Below are 26,059 nucleotides of genomic sequence, written 5' to 3'. Positions count from 1 at the left end.
CTTTGATAAAGAAGAAAAAAAGGATGGAAAAAAAATACATGATCAAAAATACACGGACCCGAACGCGCCAAGGGAGGCTGGCCGCAAATGTGGCATGTGTCCGAGGAGTTGTACGCTATTCTTGGCCTCTCCATAGTGAAGCTTTTTTTTTTGGGAATTGTGCACACAGAAACACACGCAAATTCAGAGCTGTGTAGTCACGATCAGTATGTACATCTGTAGCTGGGCCCGACTCTTGCAGAAGTATGTATGTACATACACACTCTTTGTGTAAGTGGCATTCTGAGAATCTTCTCGTGCATATAACATCTTTCGCTAATACCCTCGTCCTTATGTCCTGCCCGCTATATTCCACCTCTGCTCTCTCCCTCTGGTTGCCTTGTTGTATACCGCCATCGCCTACCTATAGTCGACTCGCACGTATATACAAGTAGCTATCCATGTATAACTAGGTCAACTACCAAGTATCAGCCCTCATCCTTCCATCCCGCCCGCCGATTCTTCCGAAGCCGCCTTGTGTTTTCTCTTGAGACGCAATGCTACACCAAGGCAAATCCCGCGCAAACCCTCGGATCCCTCTATATTCAAACAGGGCCACGCAGACCAAAATTGCAAGCACAACTACAACCATCGTTTTTGTCTCAACGAGAGCGGAAAGGACGCTGCCAATACGAGTCAGTCAGAAAGTAGACCTTTGCTGTTATCTCAGCGCATATCTTTTTCCTCTGTTCCTGCACCGCCCGCCGTAGTTGCAGGTACAAGCACCAGACACAGGCGGCTGATAGTTTTGGCCGCGGGATGACAATATTGACGTCGATTTCGGCGTCACGGGTCTCCAGGTTCGATAGTATGCGCCTTTAGGCGCCTCCTTGTTTCTTAGAACCAGCGAAGGACGGACGGGAGAACAAATATCAGCTCGCTTGTGCTGCCCCTCTGGACTGCCCCTCGCCATCTTGTACATACATAGTTAGCTGGTTCTAGGCAAGTAAATCTCCACTTCATGAGAACCGCAAGGGAAAGGCAGTGGTCAATAGAATATCTGAGAGTCTACCTAGGCCCAAGACTATTTCTTTATTGCAGGACACCCTCCCTCTTCTAGGGATGCAAAATCAACACGATCGGTGGACACTGCCTGTCACAGGGAGAACCATCCGAAAATTGTCTTAAGGTTTGTCGACAACTAATTCAACTAACTACACAAACATTTTTAAATAATATGCAGCTAGTTATTCTAGCGTCAGTGCTCGTGGGCGCCAAGTTGCCACCAGACAGGCTTAAGACTGCGCTGATGATAAGGCTGATGTCCTGGCCACACGTTCAGCGTCCGTTCCCGACTCTTCTTGTCTGCATGGCTTCACTGCTTCTTTGCAGAAACAGGTGCCAGTACCTCTCGGCAAGCCTGTCTGTGTGTCTGTCTGTATCAATGTGATGACGCCGGCTTTCTACTTGAATGTATAGCCAGGTGCCTGTACCCCAATCCAATCCAATCCAATCCAATCACCTCCCAATTGTGGCTCAGCACCACACATGATGCGCAGTCCTGCCACCAAAGATAAAGATACGAAAGGCAACATACCATTTTGAGCGCATACGAGAAATACATACATAGAAACACTCTGATTTCCTTGTTTCTCTTGCCTCCATCGGATTCCTCTTTCGTTTAGCTACAGCCGCCCTCTCATTTTCACCCGCCGTGGTTTCTTGCTAGTTCCAGGGACGCTGCTGCAGTCTGACTCTGGCGTTACCTGGTAGTTATTTATCTGGGGGTCTGTGTTTGTTTCTTGGTCAAAGAAGAAAACATCCACTGCGTTGTACAGTTAGTTAGACGTCGACATGAATCATGTCGGTGCTCCTTTTATCTCCGCTCCGCCGCTTCATGGCTCCCTTCTCCACAAAGCCATGTTGGCCCAAGCCCAAGCACTCGTCTTCTGTCCGTACCGTAGCTATGCCTACATTCCCATATTATGCACATCTCGTGGCAGATAGTGGAGTACCGGGAATCAGTCGTCGTCATCGTATGCAGCCGGTGGGTAGACCAGGCCCCAGAAAACCAAAAGTCAAATGGTGTTTCTCGCACGCTCAAAAATGAACAAATCCAATCTTGCTCGGCATGTTGATGTTTCCATGTTAGCTTCCCTTTTTGAGCTCTAGCTTGGCTCTGGCCAACGAGCTATGCTTTCTTTTCTCGTTTCTCCAGCTTCAGCTCGGCGGCTCCCCTCTGTTCGTTTTTCCCTTCTGTCTTTCGTCCAGCGTCCCCCCTTTCTGTTCCCTTAATTTAGAGGAAGAAAGCTAGCCGACTAGTTGAGCGTTTGTCCAGCTATGCTTATAACGGCATTTATTTTCACTCGCCTGTCTTGGACATTTCCGTGGTTAGTTGCTGGTAGCTAGTCCGGCTTGCCACGCTATGTTTCCGTGTTCTCAATTTCTGGTGTTTCCCTGTTTCAATTCTAAATCGTAGATGTTACCATATGCATGAGTGATCATATATGTGTGATTGTATACTCAGCCTTGTCTTGTCATTTGCCACTTGAACAAGGGACTTGTTCGATAATTGCCAGACAGATGGGGCCTTGATGTTGTGAGCCCAAAAGTGGCCGCCTTGTAGGACCAGACAGCCAACATAGCCGACCAGACGCCTCATGTGTAGACATGTCTATACATACAACACATGTATGTAACCAACCACACACATGTACAAGGTGCATGTGCACTTGTATGTATCTATGTACTTGATATATGTGCAACACTGCATCTCCGGATTTTGCCCTCGGCTGCGCTGTGCTACTGATTCTTCAGCGAAAGCAAAACCTTCCCTGTGGCCCCTCTGCCCCTCTGCCCCATTCAGCTCGTCAAGCATCCGTCTAGTTGTGTGAGTTTGGCGAAAGAGCTAGCAGCAGCATCCAAAGCCCACCAGTCTGTACATTTTCTTCCTGTTAGGTGTTAGGTGTTAGGTGTGTTTTGGCCCCAAGCTAGTGTACTAGTTGCCTGTAAAGGAGGAAAAGAGCGCTGTTGTCTCAAGACGAGGCAAGCTTAGGAGAAGTCTTCTTTGTTTCCTTGTTAGGCGCCAGCCGGGCTATCTCTGTCTTTCTCCTGGTGTACCTGTATCTGTATTGAGGGGCCGATTTTCCATAGTATCGATGTTGTTCTAAATGTTTGTGCCATCGCCAGAGTTCACTTCCGCCCCTTAATCTTGCACCTTGCATAAGTCAACAGGTTGGGAAGAACAGGAAAACGCAGCAAAGTAATACGTTTATATCACCATCTTGCATGTTCCGTATTCATACTTTTGGACACTGTGACGTAACCACGGGTCTAGTCAATCATTGACTATAAAAAGATTCACTGCAATCAAATGGTGCATAACCAACCCTAACCCTTAAAAGATAGATATGATTGATGTTTCATCATCCGTGTGTTAACGACAATCGACAAGCTCGAGGCAAATTACAAAGACTGGGAAACAGAAACTTGGAATCAAGTACTACATGAAATCAATGTGCCCACCCATCTGCTGCGGTAAAGCACTGATCGACTCAACCTCAGGCAAGGCCATGCCGCGACACTTACCGCCTTGTACTTATCATGATGTGCGTATGATACGAGAGCGAGCGAACATGCTGTATGGATGTATCGCCTAGACCTTCTCTGGCGTGAACCTTGGCCAGAAGAAAATATGTCCCCCTTGCTATTGCTCTGGTTCTTTACTCACGGCCAAGTGGCCAGTTCTCGGGAAAACCTATGAACCCAAAGTGACCAACCAGCCCTACGTATTTTTTTTTTGCTCTTGGAGAAGCTTGACAGGTGACATAGACACTTAAACGCGCTGTTCTCTTCTCTTCTTCATGGCACATGAATCGCATCTTTCTTATTCTGCTTTCTTGCCTACACACGCACCAGGTAAAGACCCCAAAGCGGGGGCAAGGTGCAGTCGGTGCCACGGCGGCGAAGAGTAAGGAGCAAGGGCATGTCAATGGTCCAAGCTATTTTTTTTCTCCCTTGTTTTCCGGCTTACCTTTCATGGGCTCTTTTCTCCTCAAAAAAAAACTTCCCCCAAAAAGAATCCCAAAAATGTTAGGATGTTTTCCCCTTGGTGTTTTCGACACCAAAATCTCAGTCTCGTGCACAAGATAAATTAACAAAGGCAAAAAAAAAAATTTAAACCTATTTTTTATTATTAGAAAATGATTTGAAAAAAAGGAAATGATGAGAGCGACGAGACTCGAACTCGCGCGGTTTCCCATTGCGGTCTCAGTTAATTGGTATAACCTAAACACAACGCCTTAACCACTCGGCCACACTCCCATTGGTTGGTTGATAATATGCCTAAATTTAAGCTTTCAAAAAGGAAACTGGAACAAGTTATTAGGGTTATAAGGGATCGCGCTCGAGACCTGTAGGGTTAAATCGGGTTCTCAGGCCCTCCACTCCTCCTTGCGCTGGGACCTTGTCGTGGCGATCACACTCGCGACTTTTCGGCATGTGAGTTTGAACTGAAACGCATCAGGTTGAGGGTTGGACTGCAAGCACATTTTGTGACTCTCTGAAGACGAAAAACACCCATCACACTTTCTGCTATTTCGTAATGGAGACAGACTATCCTCATCCGTAAGACGCTTCTTTACTTCCCAAACCGACGACCTATTATTTTCTCTCTACACGATGACAACGCCGCCACGCTTCGACAGTGTCGCAGAGCCTTATCCCGACAAACCGAGCTCTGCGACTGCCCCTCTATGTTCATATCTGCCGTTTACCGTGCCGGCACTAAGCCCGCGCGCCGTCTCACGCTGGACGGCCGCGGCGCTGCTGTGCGTGGTCTTCCTCACACTCAACAGCGTGACGCACGGCATGCGCATGCTGCGACCGTGTGCCGAGTCGCCGACGCAGCACTGCTACCGCGGCTACACAAGCGCCTGGTCCTTCAATGCTGTACAGTCTGCCGCACCGCCGGCACCACCGCCCCCGCAGGCCGAGTGGATGGGCGGACTGCCTGATGCGGCCAACTTGAGCAGTCTGTCACTGCCGGGGACCCACGACACGATGACCTTTAGCATGGCCAGCGAGCAGCTGCAGTGCCAGAACCATAACCTGTCGACGCAGCTGGAGGCCGGCGTGCGCTACATTGATGCGCGCACGCGCTTGCAGGGCGATACGCTCGCCATCTACCACTCATTCCAGCCGACAGGACACACCTTTGCGAATGTCATGACCACGGTGTTTGATTTCCTGGATGCGCACCCCAGCGAGGCCATTGTGGTGCGAATTAAGGAGGAAGGCCCGCGCCTGGGTAACGGCAGCGTGCTGTTTGAAGAGGCCTTTAATGCGCTGCGCCTAGACGACGCCGAGCTGGCGCCGCGCTTTGAGAAGCACCTGTACGCCAAGCCGAGCCCGCAGTCGCCGCTGCCGACGCTGGGCGAGATGCGCGGCAAGATACTCATTCTGCAGGAGTTCCCCGGCACTGAGGAATACGGGGTGCGCTGGCGGTCGACGTGTATCGTACTCGAGGACCTGTGGATCATCCCGTCAGTGCCGCATCTAGAGCTCAAGTGGACGGCTATCCACTCGGCTTTGGTGCGCGCGGCCACAGAGCCCGATGACAACTCGGCGCTTTATGTTTCGCATCTGAGCGCGTCGGTCGGGGTGCTTCCGATTGAAGCGGCGGCTGGCCCGCTGGACGGCACCGCTATCGGCATGAATGAGCGCACGGGGACGTGGCTTGAAAAGGAGCCCAAGGCTAGACGGGGAGTCGTAATAATAGACTTTCCCGGTCAGGCATTGATAGATGTCGTGATTGGTCAGAATGCACCACTGATGAAGGGCGACAACTAGCTGAGCGTTGATGGCATCGCCAACTTGGTGTTGTAAAACATTTAGTATCAACATGAGATCTTGGACTTGGAATCTGAATGTACATATTACTCCTCACATGAGCACTTGAATCATTTGTTTGCCTCAACTACACCATGTTATATATGCAGCCGGTAGTATTAGACAACTAATATGGCAAAATCTATCTCTGGCAGGCTTCGCCAAATAACAAATCAGAAACAAGACCCTCAACGGCGTCATTTCATCCCCCATGCTTATGTACAGTACAATAAAAAAAGAAACAAGAAAGAGACAACAAAACGCCCATAGTTACCCAAAAACAGACCACATCCCCCTTCACAGAACACGCAACATCGACGTTTCTCCAATCCACTATGGAGCCGCCGGGCTGCTCTCACGGCTGTGACGGCTCTCAATCGAGTTGACCATTTGGCGCACTCTGCTCTTCGGCTTTTCTAGTGTAACCATCTCGGCCGTGTGCAACTCGGTCGAGTACCTTACGCTCGACATGTCGCTCACTTCCAGGTATGGGCTCCGCCCGCGCGCCGTCAGCGGCGACAGGCTTCTCTTGGTTGACAGGCTAAGGTCTGAAGCACCGCCTCTCAGACCGGCTTTGGTGGCCGCCGGTTCGCCTAGACGCTCGCCGCTGATCGAGCGTCGCGCACCTCTCTGAAAGCTGCGCGATACGCCTTGATCGCCTATTTCGCTGTCGACGTGGCTGTAATCTACCTGCACGCTGATATCGCCGGCGTTGCTGACGAGCGATGCGTCCTCGCTCTCATCCGGATCCACCACCACAGCCTGAGCCTCGCGCTCATACTCGGCCGTCGCGACGCGGGATCGCTCCTGGGGGACAGTGAACATGACCTGCACTAGTCGCTGCTCTACGGCACGCTCAACATCCCAGTCGCCCTCGCTTCCGCGTAGATGCGGCGGCATGTCTTCCCATGCCTGACGACCTTGTTTGCGGCGTAGCAAGGCACTAGCAGCGCCCTCAGAGGTACCGTCACCTGCCATGTGGGGGTCATAGTCTGTTCCTGTCATGAAGCCATCGGTAAGGTCGCCACGCGTGGCAGATGAGGAATATTGTTGAGACTGGGCACCGCTCACGCTGTAGCTTGAATCGGTTTTGCCACTAAACACCCGTCGGAGACTACCGAGCCAACTGTCCCGCGCGCGGTACTTGCTTGGGCTTCCTGGGGTTTCTTCATAATATTGCGATTCATCCTCAGGGACTTCGTTGTACATGACCTGACGGGTTTTAAAATTGGCCAACGGAGGCGTGGTGGGACGGTCTCCGCCCATCAAGAGGCCAGGGCCTTCATTCCGAAGAGCAACAAACGTAGACTTGGCGGTGCTGTATGAGGGATTACTGTTGTTAGTACTAGCTTTGGACACAGGTCGTCCTTCAACAGCCGCCAGCGCATTACGAATTTCAGCCGATCCTTTTTTGCCACGATTCATGCGAGCAAGCAGCTCATCGTCAAGGTCATCTACATTGCGAATCCAGTTGCTGGAGTGGGCGTCAAGGGGGCTTCCCGGCTGTCGCAGATCAGTATCGGTAAGTCTTCTGGTGTCGTCACGGCTAGGGGGCTGGGTCTGCTGCTGGTAATCATCGACAGGCGGCGGCTGATGAACGTTGGCCATGTGACCCATGTCTTCATTGCGGTGAATAATCACAGTGTCATCTTCGTTGTTCTCGGCAATGGGTTCGATCGGGTCATTTGGGACGGCTGCCATGTATGCGCCACGTGAGCTGTTCGGATCACCGCTGCGGGATATTTGCATGCTGCTTCTACCCTGGATAGGACCCTCCGAGCTTTCGTTGCGATCTTCCTTGAGACTTTCGTAGGCGGGAGTGCGATGAACACTGGCCCAAGGCTCCGCCGGGCGCGAAAACCAGGGCCCGCCGCTTTCCCGTTCCATCATGGTGCCCTCGGCAGGGTGAAGGAAGTGTGACTCGTCTTGGGCCAAGGCGCGGATGGCATCGTCGCGGGATTTCTTTGAACGGTGACGGCGGTAAAGGCATCCACAGAGCAAAATAAATAGGAGCAAGGCAGGGACACCAAGGCCGAGACCAAGTCCAAGCCCAATATTGCGGTTTTTATTGGAGTCGCCGGACGATGCGGAGGTTGCTTCAGCAGTAGCAGTGGCGGTCGAGGATGCAGTGGCAGTCGTTGAAACGACGACGGGAACTTCAGGGTTAGTGTAGCTATCATTCCATTCGCCGCTTGTCATATTGTAGAACATGGAGCTGCCTGAAATTGCACGCTTGGTAGACTCGGAGGAGCTGATCTCATATCCGCCATATACCATCAGTACATTACCGGGAAGAACTGTCGCACCATGACCAAAGATGCCATTCCCAGAGGGCTGGTTGGCGGGTATCTCCCATTTCCAGTTTTTGTCGGAATCACTCATCTTGAGAACAACCAGCTGAGGCTTTGCGGGGTTAGTAACCTGACCGACCCAGCCCCCCATGAGAACAAGCGAAGAGCCATCTTCACTGAGAACAGTGGTGTGGCCAGACCGGCTAGAGATACTTCTATAGTTGCTAACCGGAACGAAGGACCAGGTTTCTTCAGGCAACTGCCATAGAGCTACAGAACTCGTGTTTACAAATGCCCAGGCCGTGTGACCGCCAATCATGACGTGGTCAACCTGCTGCGCGACGGTCTGGGCCTTGTTTGCCAGTGCGGGAGCAGTGGCCGTCCAGGTGAACCCGGCAGCAGCGATGGGCGTGTTTTGTGTGGTAAGGACACTGGCATTGTAATTGGTCGTCGCGGATCTAGAGTCAGCCGAGAGGCGAATCATGTGATTGGTAAAGTCGGAGGCGGATTGCCAGGCCCAGATGCTAGAGCTTGGTGTGCCGCACATGCCACCAAAGGCGTAGATACTAGGCTCAACTTCGCTGTCGGGGTCCACAGTGCTGGTAAAGCCCACGGCGCCGCCCAGCATGAACGGCACATCATCACTGCCGTTGACGACGGGTTTGCGATTCCATTGGCGGCCTGGAGAGTCGTAGACCCAGATACTTCCATCGCCCCTCTTGCAATCACCGGCATAAGCAACCAGTGTTTCGTTTGCAATTGTGACAGAGTATGTAGCAGTATTGGCGTCGCCGACAAACGGCAGTTGGTCAGTGATGGTTGTCCAGTTGGGCGAGGTGGTGAGCCTGTCACTGGTGGTAGCGTTGTAGGAAGCGAACGACGGGCCCTGGAAGGCATACACGGTGTCGGAAAGTGTAAGTAGTGTTGTCGACTCGTAAGGGAAGATGCTGGCGGTCGCGGCAACGGCGACGGTCGCAAATATCGAGGTAGCGAGGAATGAAAGTGGTAGAGAGTGAGAAGTCGGGTTCTTCGCTGCCACCGAGGAAAAGTGATGGCGCGGCATCTTCAGGGTGATATGAGAGCCAGATGATAGATACACTGCTGCGAACGTTGGGGCTGGAGGGGAGAAGGAAATGACTATTCGCAGTCGATAGCGGAAGCAAGCATATCCGGGGGTTTGCTTCGTCCGTAGTCGAATCGCCCAGTTAATACAAAGCAAGGCCCCCAGCGGGACGCTGTGCCTATAGAGAAAAGGCAGATGTTGAGATAGTGATGCGCTGCAGAAAAGCGCCGCGTTGGGGCTGATGTACTAGAAGTTAAAGCTACTTGAAACTAGCAAGAGAGAATCCCTCTTGGAAAAGAAGAATAAAGCTGAGAAAAAAAAACAAGCTGCAACAAGACAGAAAATGTGTCGAACCAGGATGGAAAGAATGTCGCTGTAGAACAATGCAAAAGTTGGGCGGAAAAGAGTGAAGAGATTTCGAGGGGACGCGAAATGTCGTGAAGAAAGACTCGATTTGGCGTAGAAGTGGAAGACAAAGAAAGGAAGGGACGACAAAAAGATTTGCAGGTAATAATCCCAACCACAAAGCGAAATATTTTTTTAAATCCGTCAACTATTCAGTGCGACGTCGAAGATTAAACGCCCGCCTTCACTGTTGGCTGGTCTTTGTCTCTCGTTTTTTTGCCGCTCTGCATACATCAACACGACAACAACGCAAGTTGAGCCATTGTGTTGCCCAAGCTCAAGAGCATTGCCATGGCAACGGGCTCAGAAGACAACGTACGGTCTAATGTTTTTAATGTTTTCTGTCGTGCAGAGCCACATTTTGTGGAGACGTTTTACGGGAGACCCCGGATTAGGGTTCAGCCGCCAGACGTGTGGCCGCGGTGTGTGACAATGGCTTTGTGGATGGACAGGTCTCCTTGATCAAGAGCCCTCGCCCTCACCGCCTTGCTTGCTATGCTATGTAGTGTATTCTCCGAGCCGAAGGTGTTGACGGGGGTTCGATTCGGCCAATAAAGTAATGTGCTGCTGCCCATCTTCAAGCGAGGAAGAAACGCTCACGAAAGTCTGCGCGGGACACAACTTACATCTCTATCGAGTCATGTATCTATGGATACAACCTTCCTTACTGCCTGCTAATCTTGAAACTGATTCCGAGACAACGCCACATAACCAGTCATCGAGACCACTATCTGCCCTTGATACTACAATCAACCTTGCTATTCGGTATCTGTACATCTATATACGATAGTGAGGTAGTACATGATGTTCGGAGTCTTGTCAATCATGGAGTGGCGCAAGTGAGAGCAGAACGATCTAACTGGGGTTGTGTTTTTGAGGTCCAGAATTTCTTTTGGATATTTTGATGTTCTGCAACAAAAAACCTAGACTTGGATGGAAGTTGAGTAAGCTGAGCTCTACAAGTCTTAGTTATGAAAAGATCTCGTTGCTCATGTACACAAAGCTTAGATGGAAAGTCATTAGGTATCAACTTTGCAACTTTTAACTGCCGTAACTATACATTGTGCCCCTATCACTATCGCTAGCGCCCCCATACATCACTTGGATCACGCAATTTTGTAACCAAGTAGTCATTGGTTAACGGATAAATATTTGAAGCCCTCCGCTCGGCAAGCCGCATAGTTTATGTGCGTTTGGGCTGGTGCACTATTCCCCTTCATCTCTTTTGCAGGGCCTTGTCAGTCGAGACATGTGAACCATCCTTCTCCACCCAGCGCCTTTCACAATCCGGCGGGGCGTCATGATCCAAGCGGATGTGGTACCTGTCTAAGTCTCCGTGCTCCGACCCTGCCGCGGGGGCTCTGCCCATGCTAACCCGGTTCTGCTTTCCGGCCGTAGCTTTCTATGTTACTGCGCCTCCAGCTTTCGCCCTGCCCTGCCTGTGCTTTTTGATTATCCATCAATCACAGCTGGGAAACAGCGCTTGGGCCATCTTGATAGTACTATCAGAGTTCACAACGGATTGGGCCAGGCTGTTTCTTGGGGTGTGGCTTTTTGATTTGGTCTGCCTGGTGATTTCCCGGGACGTTTCTGTTCTCAGGGACCCACTTTGAGCGGAGTGGGGCTTGACTTGACTATGTTTAACGTCTACCAAAATCACTAAGATCAAACGACGCCGGATTGGTTACCGGACGGAAATTTAAAGTCCTCCGCTCGACACGCCGCATAGTTTCTGTGTGTTCGGGATGGCGCACCATCCCCAAGCCCCGAAGAACCAGTGGTCCACACTCCGCTATGAGCAGCAAGAAACACAAGTACAAAAGAAAAAGAAAAGAAAAAAAAACATTTTCCCCAAATAAACCCTAACCCCCACAAAGAGTTGACCATCCCCACCAACATTCGTTCGACCGAGAAACGTGGCCAGACACAAAGTTGACCATCACAACCAGCGTGGCATGGGAAAACCCGAGTCGTTGAGCGGGTGAAAAACCATACCAGGTGAGCCTCCGGAGGCTAGGAGCGTATCCTTCCGCTTTTCGAAGTGGCCGCCGCACCGAACCATGGCTGAGGCCCGATGTAGTCCCCGAGTGCCACAGCAGGACAAAGGAAAGACAAAGGAAAAGGAAAAGACGAAGGTGGACTGTCTGAACCTTCAAAGGGACAGTCCCGAGTTGCGAAGATGGATCCACGAGTTGTTGGGTGTGGCGGCGATGAAGGGCCGGCGATCGCGAGGAGGGTGTCGTGAAAAGGGGGCGAGTCGACGGCGAGGAAATCCCTCAAAGTTGGGAGAAAGCGGACTCTGGCTTCGCAGCTCGTTGTCATGTTGAAGAGACGAGAATGGCAGCAGCATTGGGATCGTGTTGCTGTCCTCATGAGACCCTCAGCATAGGCTCGAGGGGGGGGGGAGGCCGACCTCAAAGGTACCCCCCCGAGGGTTGTAGGAGGGAAGGTTGGGGGCAGTGGGGCCGGCTTGACTTGACTTGACTTGACTTGACTATATTTATCGTCTACCAAAATCACTAAGATCACACGACGCCGGATTGGTTACCGGACGGAAGTTTAAAGTCCTCCGCTCGACACGCCCATCGTTTCTGTGTGTTCGGGATGGCGCACCATCCCCAAGCCCCGAAGAACCAGTGGTCCACACTCCGCTATGAGCAAAAGAAAACAAGTAAAAAAAAAAAAAAAAAAAAAAAAAAAAAAAAAAAAAAAGGGAATAGCAAAGAAAATGAAAGAACACAAAACACGCAGAAACACAGCAAAAAACAAAACCACTCTCATCACCTCCCCCCGCTCCCCCTCGCTCGTTCATCCTCTGAAATTGTTGCGCCCGTTGATGGGGTCGCCTCTCTCGGTGCGTGCGCTCTGTAATGGCGCCATTTCACCTCCAATCTCTTTGCAAGATACTTGCATGAGCTGTTTTTGCGGAGTAGCTTTTTGACAAAGTTCTTCCGCAGTCGTCGCTTGTTGCTCACACAGGACCAAGGGTGGAAGGGTTCCTTTGGCTGCTGGCAAAGCGGGCAGTTCTTCTCGGCCTCTGTGTGGTCGAACCGGTCATGATACTCCGCGAAGTCGCCATGGCCCGCTCGGGCAGTCAGGATGCGAGCGATGGTGGATCTGTGTTGGCCCTTAAGCCAGTCAACCTTGTAGGCGTTTGTCGACTCGAAGCGAGCCCCAATGTGGCTTCTAGGCTCGCAACTCTCGGTCCACGCCTTGAACTCGGCGTTCAGCTGCAACTTCTTCCATCTGCGTGCTGACGCAAGGGACATGCCTCCAGGCCTGACAAGCAGGACCTCGCTCTCACATCCTCTCTTTGCCAGCCCGTCGACGAGCTCGTTTCCAGGGACGTTGGTGTGGCCCGGGACCCATCTAACAGCGCCAACCGCTGCATCCAGTGACAAGTGCTCGGTGCCTCCCTTCCAGTCGTGAAGCAACCGGCGGATCTCATCAACCTCTCCTTGGGATGTGCCATTCTTTTTGGATCTGCAGGCGATGCGTTGCGCTACGCCCAGGTTATCGAGGCACAGGTACAGGCTACCCGCCTCCGGAGGAGCATTTTCGACAACTGCTCGGACCGCGTTGACGGCAGCGACAGCCTCGGCATCCGCAACTTCTCGCAGGGTACCACAGGACCCAAACCCTTCGCAAAGCTTGGTGCCTCCGCAGAAGATCGCCCAGCCTGCTCCTGTTCTGCCGTTCTCGTCGCGCGAGCCATCTGAGTAGGCCCATACAGTGTTTGGGTTTGACTCGGCGACTTCTCTTTGGTGCTGCTCAGCAGCCTCCTCTTTGTCCAGCTGCGGGGGCAGGGGCTCCGGTGGGCCCTTCTCTTCTGGAAGAAGTTTCTCGGACTCGTGTATAGGATTCGGAAGCATCTTCTTGTACTCGTCTATGTGACCACCTAGCTCTGTGATGTACAAAGGGTGGTAGTTGTCTACCGTAGACGCGCGGATGGCAGCAGCCCTCTCATAGTCTCTGAGCAGCATCTCCATGGTCGGCACCGCGGAAAAGATGTGCAGTAGCTTGATGGGCGTCGTGCAATAGACTGGCAGGGCAGCTCTAAGGGCAGCTCTCAGTGCCAGTTCCAATCTCTGAGTCCCTCTGGTTTTATGCATGAAGGGAGACCACGTGGATGACGCATATGTCAGTTGCGGGAGCACGCAGCTCCTCACCACATGTAGCAGGCTCTTCACCGGGGTGCCATGGTACACTCCAGCAAGTGCGCGAAGGGCGTTGGTAGTTCTCTTGGCCTTGGCCGTGACCTGTTTTGCGTGCTCCGCGAAGTTGAAAGCAGAGTCCCACCACACGCCAAGCCATCTCAAGGACTTTGACGGCTTCAGGATGTTGCCATTCGGAAGCTCGACGGTGTTCTTGGCTGAGCAGCCACCAGGCCGACAGTGTAGCAGTCCTGTCTTGTCCCAGTCTAGCTCGAGTTCGTTTTCTCTGCACCACCTATCGACCTTGGACAGAAGTTCGGTGATAGAGAGATTGTTTGTCTTTGCATTTCTTGACGATACCGCGAGCAGGCCGTCATCTGCGTATCCAAGTCCCATGCACGTGCTGTGCAAGTCCGCCATATATAGCATGTAGAGGATGGGGGACACCGGGGAGCCTTGAGGCAGACTGCCTCCTACTTTCCTAGTGACCGCTTCCCCTCCTTCTATGGACAGAGAGACCTCTCGCCCGGTCAGGAAAGATTCGACCCACCTGATCAGCTTCGTTGGCCACCCTTGCTGCCTGAGCCGGCGGACCATTTGTCTTCGCTTCACGGCGTCAAACGCACCCTTAATGTCGTATGTGGCGAAAGTGGTTGTCTCTTTGTACCTTGACCTCCCTTTTATCTTGTCCGCCAGAGCTAGTGTCAGGTCCGCAGCCGCGCGCCGTGGCACTGCGCTAGCGTAGGCGCGGGGGATGATCTTGAGTTCAACTGCTTGGACCGCCAGGCGACGTGCCACCAGTCTTTCCAGACCCTTTCCCAACGTCGAGAGGAGTGAGATGAGCCTGTAGCTTCTTGGGAGCGATTTATCTCGCCCTGGTTTCGGGATGACTACCAGAACGGCTGTCTTGAAGGATTTCGGATGCCAACCAACCTCCAGACAGTCTCGGAACAGTGCCGTCAAGTGTGGACCCAGAACTTTCCATGCGGTCTTCCAGGCGCTGTTAGGGATGCCGTCTGTACCTGGCGCTGTGTTGCCCGGTCGGAAGAGCGCGGTGCGGACTTCCTCTTCGGTCACTTCACCAAGTTCTCGTGCTGCCCTATCTCGTCGGTTGCTCAAGTTTTCGGTTGCTTCTTCTTCTAACTCTTCGGCTTGTGTATGAGTGTCTAGGAGGAGCAGCGCCTTTTCGGTTGTCGTGGACGCCGTTCTGCTCCCTGAAGCCAGAGGAGGCATGCTGTACGTGGCCGCAGCCCGCGTCCATCTCAGTGCCTTGAAGACGTCACCCGGTTCCTGGATGGCCTCGATGTTCCGCTTCCACATTTCCTTCTTGGCCTTGCGCACTTCTGCGTGGAAAATCTTACGCTTGGCCTTGTACAGCTCGAACACATCGTTTCCCCGGTGTGCCAGCCACGCAACTTTCGCTCGGCGTAACTCTCGGACTGCAGAGTCACAGTCACTGTTCCACCATCGTTTTCCAGTCCCCTTGCCAACAGTCTTGGGGGTGGACCTATCCAGAGCCCGGGTCATAGCTTCTCCGATCCTCCTGGCTCCTAGGTCGATCTCCTCTGGAGTTGTCATTTGATGTATTGAGAGGCCAGCGGCTTCTTCTGCGCACAGCTTCAGAAACCTTTCTTTGTCCATCTGGTCCATCTTGTACCTTGCCGTGCGACCGGATCTTTGAGCGGGGGCTCCAGTGACCGTCGTGATCAACACCTCATGGTCGCTCCCGCAGTCGAGATCACTGCGTACTTCCGTGGTGCAGAGGTGTCCTGTGTTGAGCTCCACCGTGGCGAATGACAAGTCTATCACCGAGGGGGATGCTGGGTTGGCATGACAGGTTGCGATGTCTGGGACGTTCAAGAGGACGGCCCCCGACTCCTCAACCCAATCTACCAGTTTGTCACTGTCGGAGGACTCGTTGGATTCACTATCCCACATGGGTGAGTGTGTGTTCCAGTCTCCGCACAGTATTGCTTTCTGCCCCCGCACGATTTCCTGTGTTTTAGCGGCGGCTATCCAGCGTTGATCGTCTCCCGGGTTTGGGTTGTATATGTTGGCAATCATGGTCCCTTGGCTCAGGCGCACAATCACCATGTCACGATGTCCCATGTTGTCGGCTGTCGTGACTTGCTCTGAGACTAGGTCCTTTCGGACGTACGTCATCGTTCTTGGACGCTCTACCCACTTCGCGCATGGTGCATAGGTGCGGTAGTATCCAACGTAAACCGTCTTCGCTTCTGCTAAATCTCTCCCAATGTATGGTTCTTGGACGCAAACTATGTCCGCTTTTACTGCTATTGCCGTCTGAATGGCGGCAATGTGGTTGTTGTAACCACGATGAGCATTGAACTGAAATATTTTCAGCCCGTTGATTCCTTGTGTGTTTGTACTATACATTAGTTATCACTGGGCTTGGGTCGATTGGCGGTCCGCTTGCTAGTGCGGATTGGCTTGGGGGCACTACTGGGCTCTCTTGAGGCGCGCGTCCTTGGCGTGTCCTGCTCCGAACCCTGTGTCTCCACGTCTGGGGCCTCCGGGGCTGGGAGGTGGGGCTGGGCGGCCGGAGGCTCCTGGGAAGTCAGGTCCTCTACCGCCACGCTAGTCTCCTGTCTCGCGGCTGGTGGGTCTGTTAAGGTTTCTAGCTCTGTGATTCCCTGAGATCTGGGGATTTTCCCGCACTTTTCATTGCGGACTCCCACGTACTTCTCCTGCTGCGCTGTGCGGGTTTCTCGCTTCTCCTGCGCGCTAAGGTTTCTGTTTCGGAGAGGGCATTCCGGGTCGTCTGCCGGGTGTGGGCCTCGGCAAATTATGCACTTAGACACGCATTCGTGTGGCACGGTGCAGCAAGTGGGGTGTTCATCGCTTGCGTGTTCGCTAGAGCCGCAGTGTCTGCACAGCTGGGCTCTCGCGCAGAGCTTCTCATTGTGCCAAGCATAGCACTTGGTGCACTGCTTGTGCGCCTTGGGCCTCTCTAGCAGAAGGCGGGTGAGAATAAGTCTGGATCCCATCCTAATTTGTCTAGGGACCTTTGTACCCTCGGCTGGGATTTTGACCACGAAGGTCGCTTCGTTGCCCTTGTAGCTTGGGCTGACGTGTTCGGGGGTGGCTTTGGTGGCCGCCTCGAAGCACTCCGCAATCATGTCGGGTGTGACTTCAGCGCTACCAGCACTGCCCAGGCTGATGTATCTGTTTACAGGCCCAACTATGTAGGCGTCACACACGGACGCCTTGTCGATAGTAGTGCCGGGACCGAACCATTCCTTAATGGCTTCTGACTGCTCCAGGAGTGCAGTGCGGCCCTCCGCGTTGCGCGGCTTTAGGGCAAAGCCAGTCCTAATGTGATAGGCGCCAAGTAGCGCCCCTTTGATGCTGTCACTCAGTGCGCGCAGCTGGTTCGTTACAATGAAGCTGTCTGCTTCACGTTTGTCGGATCCGCTGACCAAGCGGACGAAGATTCGGTCATCCTGGCGCGCTTCCGGCTTGGAGACGCGTTTCTCAGGGCTGGGGGTTTCGGAGCTTTTGGCGGCAGCTCTCTTTCTCTTCTTCTGTCTCTTGCTAGAGACGGCCTCCCACTCACCCGACTGCTTGGGCTCGTTGGAGGGTTGGCCACCTTGCTGGGCAGCCTTCGTAGTAGCGGGTTGGGCTACTGCGTTGCCGGCAACTCCTGCATACGTTGCCTTCGGTTCGGGCGCCTCTTGTCGCGTCGGGGGGGCCCGCTGGTCGGCCGGCTTCGTCTTCTGAGCCTGGGTAGATCCGGCCTTCGTCTTGTTGGTGTCATTTGTCGTCTCAGTCCGGGTGGCGGTGGCGTCAGCGGGGGGCGACCCGTTGAGAAGGGTGACCATGAGTGTGGCGGTCATGGTCTCGATGGTGTTCAGTGTTGTGTCGATCGCGGACGCGTTCAGTTCGTCCTTGTACTCCGCGCATTTGGCTTCGAATGCCTCTAGCAGCGGGAGTATAAGATCCTCGACGACTTTTCGTCGACTTTCAAGCATACGGCTTTGCTTCTCGAAAGCCTGCCTCTGTTGGCTAGACATCTTCGCGTCGATGTCGCCGTCGTTGTTGTCTTCGTTTGTGTGGTGAGTTCGAGGGTTGCTTAGGGTTACCTCCTTTTCCTGGAGTTGTAGGAGGGAAGTTTTTTTTTGCAGTGGGGCCGGTCCGACCCCACTTCCTTTATGTGACCGAACATTTGCTGTATCCGTCATCAATAAAAGAAGGTCGCGTGGCCCAAGGGCAAGGCGTTTGACTACGAATCAAAAGATTGTGGGTTCGAATCCCATCGTGATCATCAATTTTCGGGCCCTTCCGAGGGTTCGGTGAACGGAGGTGCCAAGTTCTCCGGAAGCCCGTCGTGAAGGCGGCCGAAGTTGTCTTCTCATTTTCATTGCGAAGTAAATTTTTTTTTTTTCTTTTCTTTTTCGCTGTCCCCGGCAGTCGCTCCACTTTTCCCAGACCCAAAAACGAAAAAAATGGAATAAAAGTGGAGCCGGATCCCGTGTGCCCGGAAGGGTTCAAACAGAACAACCGTTGTTTGAGTATCTCCGATACGGGGAATCGAACCCCGGCCTTCTCGGTGAGAGCGAGATATCCTAGCCCCTAGACCATATCGGATTGTACTGGTGGTTGTTGGGGGTAGAGAGCTCGTCAGGCCTCAAATGGGCTGGCGAAAAAAAAGGAAAAAAAAAAAAACAAGGATACAGAAGGCGGTCATTTTGCTGTGGGACAGTAGTATATCAACATTAACCAACTACCGAAAACAGGGCGAAAAGCGCCGGGTGATACGGTTCATCGCGGCTTTCTTACGCTCTAATCGGACATGGAATTCCGCAAAGCCGTCATGGTCTATGTGAGCAGCAAAGATGGCTCTGGGCCTGCCGGGGATTAAATGGGGCCATCTCGTTATCGAGCTTTAGATTTGTGTGGGTCGTTTGGTCTGTCAAACCTCAATTCACATTGACTCGGCGGGGGTCTCGGCATCTGAAACCTTTGACGAGGACCGGCTCTCGTTGAACCCGGCGGAATGCTTGATGACAGCACCGATGACAGGGTATCTTGCACTAGTGCCTTCAGATCATAGGGTCTGGGTGGCTGGCTTACAGTCTTGACTTGAGTGTATTTGACATCTAGTTGCACAAATTAATGAAATCAAACGACGGGGTGGCGAGCCGTGAGGGCGGAGGAATTTTATGACCGGATGTCACTCCGAATATCAACAATCACCGGGCAAGATGGCCGAGCGGTCTAAGGCGCTGTGTTCAGGTTAACTCCTCCGGAAGACCTTCGCAGTGGAGCAATCCGCGCGAGTTCGAATCTCGTTCTTGTCAACATCTCTTTTTGCCACCGCCTCTCTCCGGGAGAGAGGTGGGAGCGGATGATGATGGGTTTTCTCTTTATTTTTATTTTTATTTTTATTTTTATTTTTATTTTTTTTGCGGCGTTCGTTTGGGGGCTGCCGGGCGCGGCTGGGCCGATGTTGGGCCGATGTTGGCGTAGTTGTTTTCGAGGTGAAGTGCTTCATGTTTGACAGGCCCGAGAGCCCGTGTTCGCCTCACGGCGGGTCGTGTAATGCTCTCCATGTAGTTTAATCACGTCAAATACAGCCAAGCCAAACTGTTCGCGCCAGTGGCAAAGCAAGCCGAACGCCGTTCTACTGCACTATCGCCAATTTGAAGTGGTCCAGTCCTCATTGAAACTGGCGGTGTGGAATCTACCTGCCGGGTATTTGGCCACCGTCACCAACGCCGTCTGTCACTGGCAGTTTGAGACTTGATTTCCCACGAATTCATGATATCACTGCTTCGAATCTAGCTGGTTTGATATTAGCCGCTCTGGAATGTTGGAAAACAAGCGCGGGTGGCGTATAGTTCGATGGCCTTTCTTGATATGGCCCGGACTAGCGCCGTGGAACTTGACGTCAAGCACACTTTCACGATGCCGAAATTGACAAAAAAGGCTGTGGCAACAGAAGTTCCCGGCTCAAAGCAAAGAGGAAAGCTTTTCGAAGACCGAATCTCCCACGTAACCAAAAACCTATAAAGAGCCGTTGAATCCGCTGTCTCGGAGGTGGCTTTCTAACACCACTCTTCCTCAAAACAACCCCAGTTTCATGGATTACATTGACACAACGTCTCGTCTTTTTCTAACTTGCTCACTTTTGATATCCCATTATTTTCCACCTCTACGTTCCCAACATGTCTTCTTCTATTACAACTGGCATCAAGAGCGCCATTTCTGGCACATTCGACGGACTTCATGTCCTCCGCGCGGCGTCGCAAGACGCGTATTCTTGGGTGCGTTTTGGCGCAATAAAGACGGTTAGCAGCGTGGCAGTGGCTGATATCGCTGAGGCTGACAAAATCTTTGTGCTGGTGCCGGACCGACTCGACCAGCATGAGAGTCTCCGCGGTCTAGCGTCCATCGCCCGCGCTACTGTCCCGTCTGGACACAGCGCCCTAGTTACCCAGGTTAGATGCACAAACTTTACCACCCTTTCAGCCCAAGATCGTGGCATCCTTGGCCTGGACGACAACGAAGAATTCGACAAGCTTGATTTCGTGGCGATCGGTGATGTCACGCTTGAGCTTGTCCAAGGGCTCCAGCGCATTATTGGGGCCAACCCCCGAGCCGAGATCGCCCTGCTCAGTCAGGGAACAGGGGCGACAGCGGTGTCGGGTCTGTCGTGTGGGCCAGCGCCGATTCAGTTCACGGAGCCTGGACATGAGATGGCGGCGCCGCTGATAGATCAGCAGGTGTTCCGGCGCCATGGTAAGTCTTTCGGGATGATGAGATAATGTGCGACTTCTTCTTGCTAACTACGTCTTGCTGTAGTTTTTGCCGATGTCCGGTTCAGTGACCGAAGCCACGATGCGAGTGCTCCGTGGAACACTGGTTCTGCTTCTGGTAGCGGCCGCATGGTCCGCCCGTCGCTCGCGATCTGCATGGCCAATGTCGACCGCACTCTATCCATCTGCAACTCCGGCGACGCGTTTTGCGACTCTGGACGTACACTGGATGTGACCCGCGGCTACTTTGGCGACAGCACAATCACGTCGGCGGTCTCGGGCTTTGTTCAAGACCGCCTATTTGGCCCCCGGCTGGCTACCGACAACACATCGACGCCGGTTCCTGCAGCATTTCTTGAGGATCGACCTCATGTGGATGACAACAGATTCTTGGGGCTCAATGGATCTGCGGGATCCAAAGTACGTCGCAGCGGGAACTTGGCGGGAAACTTGGGGGATGAGACCAGCCGGGAGTCTGCGCACCACAGACCCACAGTCACCGCGATGGCTACACGACCATCTTACCCCCGGACAACGTGGAAGAACCCAGAGTTCTTCACGGTATCGAAGGGTCCAAGCGGGGCTGTGGAGGCAAAGAGCGAGGAAACTTCGCTACCGACGTCGCTGGCATTCCCGGGCTATTTCACGAACTCGTCAACGCCACTAAGCGATTCAATCGCGATGACGGTGATGTCCCCCGGGCCTTCGGGTGATATCCGAGGGACTCTTGTGCCCCTGGCAAGCGCGGTACCTGTGCCTCTGAATCCGACTTCCGTCCTCTTACTGGCCTCCTTTTCCACTAGCCCGGGAACAGGTTCAGTTCCAGCTAGAACGCTGTCGCCCTAATAGAAGGGGTGTAGTTTGAGGTTAGGATAGAGCTCGCTTCTATATACTGTAGATTAGTCACGTTCAATAAAGTCACGCCAAGTCAGGTGTATGGTGGGTGACCACAATGACCGCATGCGGATCTTTGGTGTAGTATGTTGTTGAACTTTTGGCTGTCTGTGATGTGAGGTTACACGTACGTAAAACAGGAGAGTGTAATTGATATCTGAGTAACACGGAAGACTTTCAAGACGACGATATCATTCCCGAGATTTGAAGAAGCAATTCGAAGCAGCTACTGTCCATTCATGAAACAAAAGCGTATTACGACATTTGACTCTCATGTAGTCTTTGCTTTGGAATTGTAATCATGGGGCAGTAATTAGCCTGGTGCCAAATGCTTGGGACTGTAGAAATTTTGGGGAGAGATTCTAGTATGCATAGGAAGGGCTTCGATGAGAAATAAGATATACCAGCCGGACGAATGATGGGCGGACGACTGTAGGCTTTTGGCGGTTTAGGTAATGGTTTCTAGCATGCGCAGGGAGGGATGTGGTGAATGAAGAGAAAGATCTAGTTTCGGACGAATGACGGGCGGACGACTGGACATCATTATAAGAACAAACTTGGATATTTGAGTGGAGAGCTACAGAAATGGCAAGGTTCTGTGCAGTCTAAACGTTGCAGGCTTCTAGAATCACATCAAGGAATGTACGGCGCAGATATCCTGAGACAAGATGGTTCATCGCAGATATAAATATTGGGCTGCATACAAAATCGGAGCGACGCACCAAGCGCGACTACAGAAGCAGCCAAACTAGAATTATCGCGCTTGTGGAATATGCGCTTGCGCTAGAACATAAAGCAAACATGGACTTCTTTTCAAAGGACCTTGCTTGTTCGCTCGATCTCATAGAAGACTCTAACGTGGCACAGATAGATGAAGACAGACACCTTCAGGTATTTACCTACGTAGTGCTGGCAACGAAAGACAGGCAAATCGAAAGCACACATACGTAGTGTGGCCTGGGCCAACGGCTCATGGGGGCGTAACATCATGGGATGTCTGGCATGTAATGTAGGAGGGACACTTGCACATACGAGACTGCAAACTAATAATAGGGTTCAGTGTCAAGTACACGCGATCTCGGCTAATATTGGTCGCTTATTCCTTGTGGGCTGTAGACACATAGAACTCTTGTTCCCTGGTACACAATTACGGGCTTGTCGTCTCCATCGATCTGGATCTTTACTTGTTAGCGTGGTCAATGCTCTTCTCTGGCAATGCCAGCTAGCATATGATGTGTGACGCCATGGATCATTGCACAGACACGCATCGGCGGACACCGAACTGGAACCCAAATGGTACGGCGAGGGGTGGGTTGAGGTCTTGGGCTAAGACACAGGTAGAGCTCTCTCAGAATAATCTAGTTGCCAACAAGATCTGATCAGAATAAGGGCATACAAGGGCCTTTCTTCATCGCCAGATGGTGTCGTGTTCATCGTACTTCCTCACTGCCAAGACCACGATAGATCTTGGGGGAAGAACCCGAAGATGGCAGGACACCACCCAGAACCCGAGATATTGACGGTGCTTGAAAGTCGAGTTGATGGTATATATAGTTGGCCATGTCCTCTTCATCAACAGCACATCTGACTCTTCCATCCACCACTCACTTGTGCATTTGCATCTGCATCTTTCATTTTCGCTCATTCTTTCTTCTGCATCTCTTGCATTCATTAGCATCAACATACAAAGCACTTTATATTCAGTTACATCTTGTTCTTCCAACCACCAAAATGCAGTTGATTCACGCTCTTGCTGCTGCTGCCGTTGCTTCCGAGGCCGTCATGGCCCGCCAAGATGGTTTTGACAGTCTTCTAGTTGATGATGACAAGACGGAGACCACCAACATGAAATATCCCCTGAACCCCTGGGCCTTGTTTGGCAAACCCTCATCGAATGCCCACCGTCGCGTCGCATACTTTGACTACGAGGGTCACGTTGTCATCAACGGCGACGAGCTTTATGGGAGCAAGGTCAACATGGATGCTGCTATTGTGCGCCCTGGTCAAGAGGCTCGCTCTATTTCTGTCCAGAGTAACGAGTACAGCCTGTGGACTGGTGGAGAGATCAAGTACTACTGGTACGACAAGGCGAGCGAAAAGCTGCGGAGCGAAATGTTCAATGAGGCTATTCGCATCTGGAAGGCTAAGCTGCCCTGGCTGCGGTTCACCAACGAGGGCTACAGAATTGGTAGCGGTCCTCTTGGGCCTGTGGTGGTCCAGAGTGTTGAAGGAAACCTGACCACTAGCAGCTTTGGCCACACTACCAACCCCGAAGCTAACTATTTACTTCTGGGCGCAACCGAGGCTGTTCGTGACTATGTTCACCAGATTGGCCATCGTAAGAGTCTTCTTCCGCCTGCCCTTGATCTAACAATATGTCTGCTAAACCCTAGTGCTAACCATAACCTCCAACAACAGTTCTGGGTCTTGCTCACGAGCACCAGCGCCCCGATAGAAACCAGCACCTTGGCCTGTTCTGCGACCGCATCCGTTGCACCAAAAAGTTCGACCCCATGACCAAGCAGTATCTGGAATGTGAGCCTGCAAACTGTGAAGCCGACACCTGCACTGGCTACGGCTGCAACTTTGTTCCCTTTGACCTTGGCGGTATGAAGATGGAGGCCCTAGGCGAGTACGATGTCAACTCTGTTATGCACATTGACCTCGCCGCCTATGGATCTCCTCTTGTCGAGGGCAACCCCCTGGAGCCCAAAGATGGAGTCGTGTTCCCTCCGTTGTCCGTTTACCCCTCGGTTGTTGATGCCCAGCGTGTCTGCAACCTGTACCCCGAGAGCTGCACGAGTGTCTGCGGTAACGGCATCGTTGAGGCCGACGAGGAGTGTGACGATGGAAACAACGACGACAACGACAGCTGCACGGTTGAGTGTAAGCTCAGAACGGCCCAGGTTGAGAAGAGGGACGATGATGATGAGAAGGAAGTGAAGGATAAGAAAATCACGGAGTCCGAGGGAAAGAACTCTGACAGAAAGAACAAGGAAAGGGACTTCGAGGACGATGAGGAGGAGCCTGTCACGTGCATTGACCAGTGCAAGCCCTGGCCTGGCATGAACAAGTGCCACCAAAGTACTAGTTGCATTGGGATCTTCAAGGGCGCTGATCATATTGGATACCGCTGCGTTTGCGCCGCTGGCTTCAGAACTGATGGGCTTGACCCCGAGGTTGCTATTCGTCTTCCTTGGGAGGGCCAGTCCTTCCGTGTCTTTGTCGAGCCTGGTGTTGAGTGCAACACTAGATGCAATGATAACTGGTGCGACGAGGTCCCTCGGCTGGATCACTGCTACGAGTAACTACACAAAGAATACCATTAGTGATTCTCTTGTGGCAGTCCGAGATTCAAGGTGTGAGTTTGCATCAATGTTATAACACTTGTTGAGTGAGATTGTGAGTGAAGTTTCAGGTTTTCAAATGGCTACTGGCCCATGGGGAGCCCATATGCTTGTGGTAACTTGTAGGTGCGGAAAATTAGACATAGATATAGACGTAGATATAGACGTAGGTATAGACATAGACAAATGAGTCTTCTCTTCTTCAAGCATTCCTTCACTAGTCCATGGCTACTCCGGTTAGCCTTTCTCCCGTTGAAAGCAACTTGTTGATGACAAACCTTTGTTTCACCTTCTTCCACCTTCACCAGCTAGCTGTCCTTGCTTAGACACAGTGTAATGTTGCTGTTGTCTATCTTAACGTCGTGTGCCAGGACACCACGGAATCTTCCAGGTTCCTTATGAAGAGAAACACCGTCCCTCCCCTCCACATACGACCATAGCTTGTAGAAAGCACGGGATCCCGTCCGCTCTCCCTTAGTTAACCTACAAAGCGCTGGACTAGTACTACGGTGGGTGACCACGTGGGAATCCCCAGTGTTGTATGTTTTTTTTATATGATTATATCGTGAGTCTGCTTAGTGTGAAGGTGAGGTGGAAGTTGTTTTTGCTCCCGCCCAAGTGAATGTTTTCCTCATAAATGATTTTTTGACCGCAATATTCCACATACGACCATAGCCTGCGGAAAATACGGGGTCCCGTCTGCTCCCCCTTAGTCAAGCCGCAGAGCGCCGAACCAGTAGTATGGTGGGTGACCACATGCGAATCCTCGGTGTTGTATGTATTTTTGCCGGAATTTACGGACCGTGTTTTTGTGGGGCACGGGCCGGACCCGTGCCTCCAAGAGCCGGGATACCAGCACCCAAATTCAGCAATCATCGGGCAAGATGGCCGAGCGGTCTAAGGCGCTGTGTTCAGGTTGATTCCTCCGGAAAAAGATACCTTCGCAGTGGAGCAATCCGCGCGAGTTCGAATCTCGTTCTTGTCAACATACATTTTTAGAATCATGATCTTTTTTTGTGCCTCAATTTTGCGAAACGAGGCACATTTTTATTTCGTGGTTCAATATTGGGATTTATATATTCCCTCGCGAGTAGACAGGCTAACAAGGACAATGAAACCAGGTTCCATGCGAGTAATGAATAAAAAAAATAGAAAAAAAAGGACAATGAAACTAAGCCAGGATTTGGACAGTTCAATAAAGAATCTCAATTCAAGCCCCGATTTGTCTGGCACCGATGCTCGCTGGGGTGCTCAAGAG

General features: G+C 52.2%; 6 protein-coding genes across 6 annotated transcripts; 3 read left to right on the top strand and 3 right to left on the bottom strand.

The window, feature by feature from the left end:
* Positions 1-4,659: 4,659 nt before the first annotated feature.
* Positions 4,660-5,829, top strand: BROUX77_000677 (uncharacterized protein; the record flags this gene model as incomplete). The annotated part of the gene is made up of 1 exon (XM_073751786.1): positions 4,660-5,829. The coding sequence occupies one exon, from the start codon at positions 4,660-4,662 to the stop codon at positions 5,827-5,829; it is 1,170 nt and encodes a 389-aa protein (XP_073608914.1).
* A 372-nt stretch (positions 5,830-6,201) lies between these two features.
* Positions 6,202-9,222, bottom strand: BROUX77_000676 (uncharacterized protein; the record flags this gene model as incomplete). Its single annotated transcript, XM_073751775.1, has 1 exon — positions 6,202-9,222. The coding sequence occupies one exon, from the start codon at positions 9,220-9,222 to the stop codon at positions 6,202-6,204; it is 3,021 nt and encodes a 1,006-aa protein (XP_073608913.1).
* Positions 9,223-12,435: 3,213 nt separating this feature from the next.
* On the bottom strand, positions 12,436-15,944 carry BROUX77_000675 (uncharacterized protein; the record flags this gene model as incomplete). The annotated part of the gene is made up of 2 exons (XM_073751764.1): positions 12,436-12,543; positions 12,603-15,944. 2 exons carry the CDS (start codon positions 15,942-15,944, stop codon positions 12,436-12,438), a joined length of 3,450 nt encoding a protein of 1,149 aa, XP_073608912.1.
* A 233-nt stretch (positions 15,945-16,177) lies between these two features.
* Positions 16,178-17,815, bottom strand: BROUX77_000674 (uncharacterized protein; the record flags this gene model as incomplete). Its single annotated transcript, XM_073751753.1, has 1 exon — positions 16,178-17,815. One exon carries the CDS (start codon positions 17,813-17,815, stop codon positions 16,178-16,180), a length of 1,638 nt encoding a protein of 545 aa, XP_073608911.1.
* A 2,154-nt stretch (positions 17,816-19,969) lies between these two features.
* BROUX77_000673 (uncharacterized protein) lies at positions 19,970-21,406 on the top strand (the record flags this gene model as incomplete). The annotated part of the gene is made up of 2 exons (XM_073751742.1): positions 19,970-20,543; positions 20,607-21,406. 2 exons carry the CDS (start codon positions 19,970-19,972, stop codon positions 21,404-21,406), a joined length of 1,374 nt encoding a protein of 457 aa, XP_073608910.1.
* Positions 21,407-23,185: 1,779 nt separating this feature from the next.
* BROUX77_000672 (uncharacterized protein) lies at positions 23,186-24,762 on the top strand (the record flags this gene model as incomplete). The annotated part of the gene is made up of 2 exons (XM_073751731.1): positions 23,186-23,792; positions 23,873-24,762. 2 exons carry the CDS (start codon positions 23,186-23,188, stop codon positions 24,760-24,762), a joined length of 1,497 nt encoding a protein of 498 aa, XP_073608909.1.
* Positions 24,763-26,059: the final 1,297 nt, after the last annotated feature.

The sequence above is a fragment of the Berkeleyomyces rouxiae genome, assembly GCF_048999995.1.
Source record: "Berkeleyomyces rouxiae strain 22BRR77 chromosome Unknown BrBRR77_ptg000001l, whole genome shotgun sequence".
In the NCBI taxonomy this organism is placed as follows: Eukaryota; Fungi; Ascomycota; class Sordariomycetes; order Microascales; family Ceratocystidaceae; genus Berkeleyomyces; species Berkeleyomyces rouxiae.
Note: the sequence above shows the minus strand (reverse complement) of the source record. Positions and strands in the feature narration are given on the sequence as shown.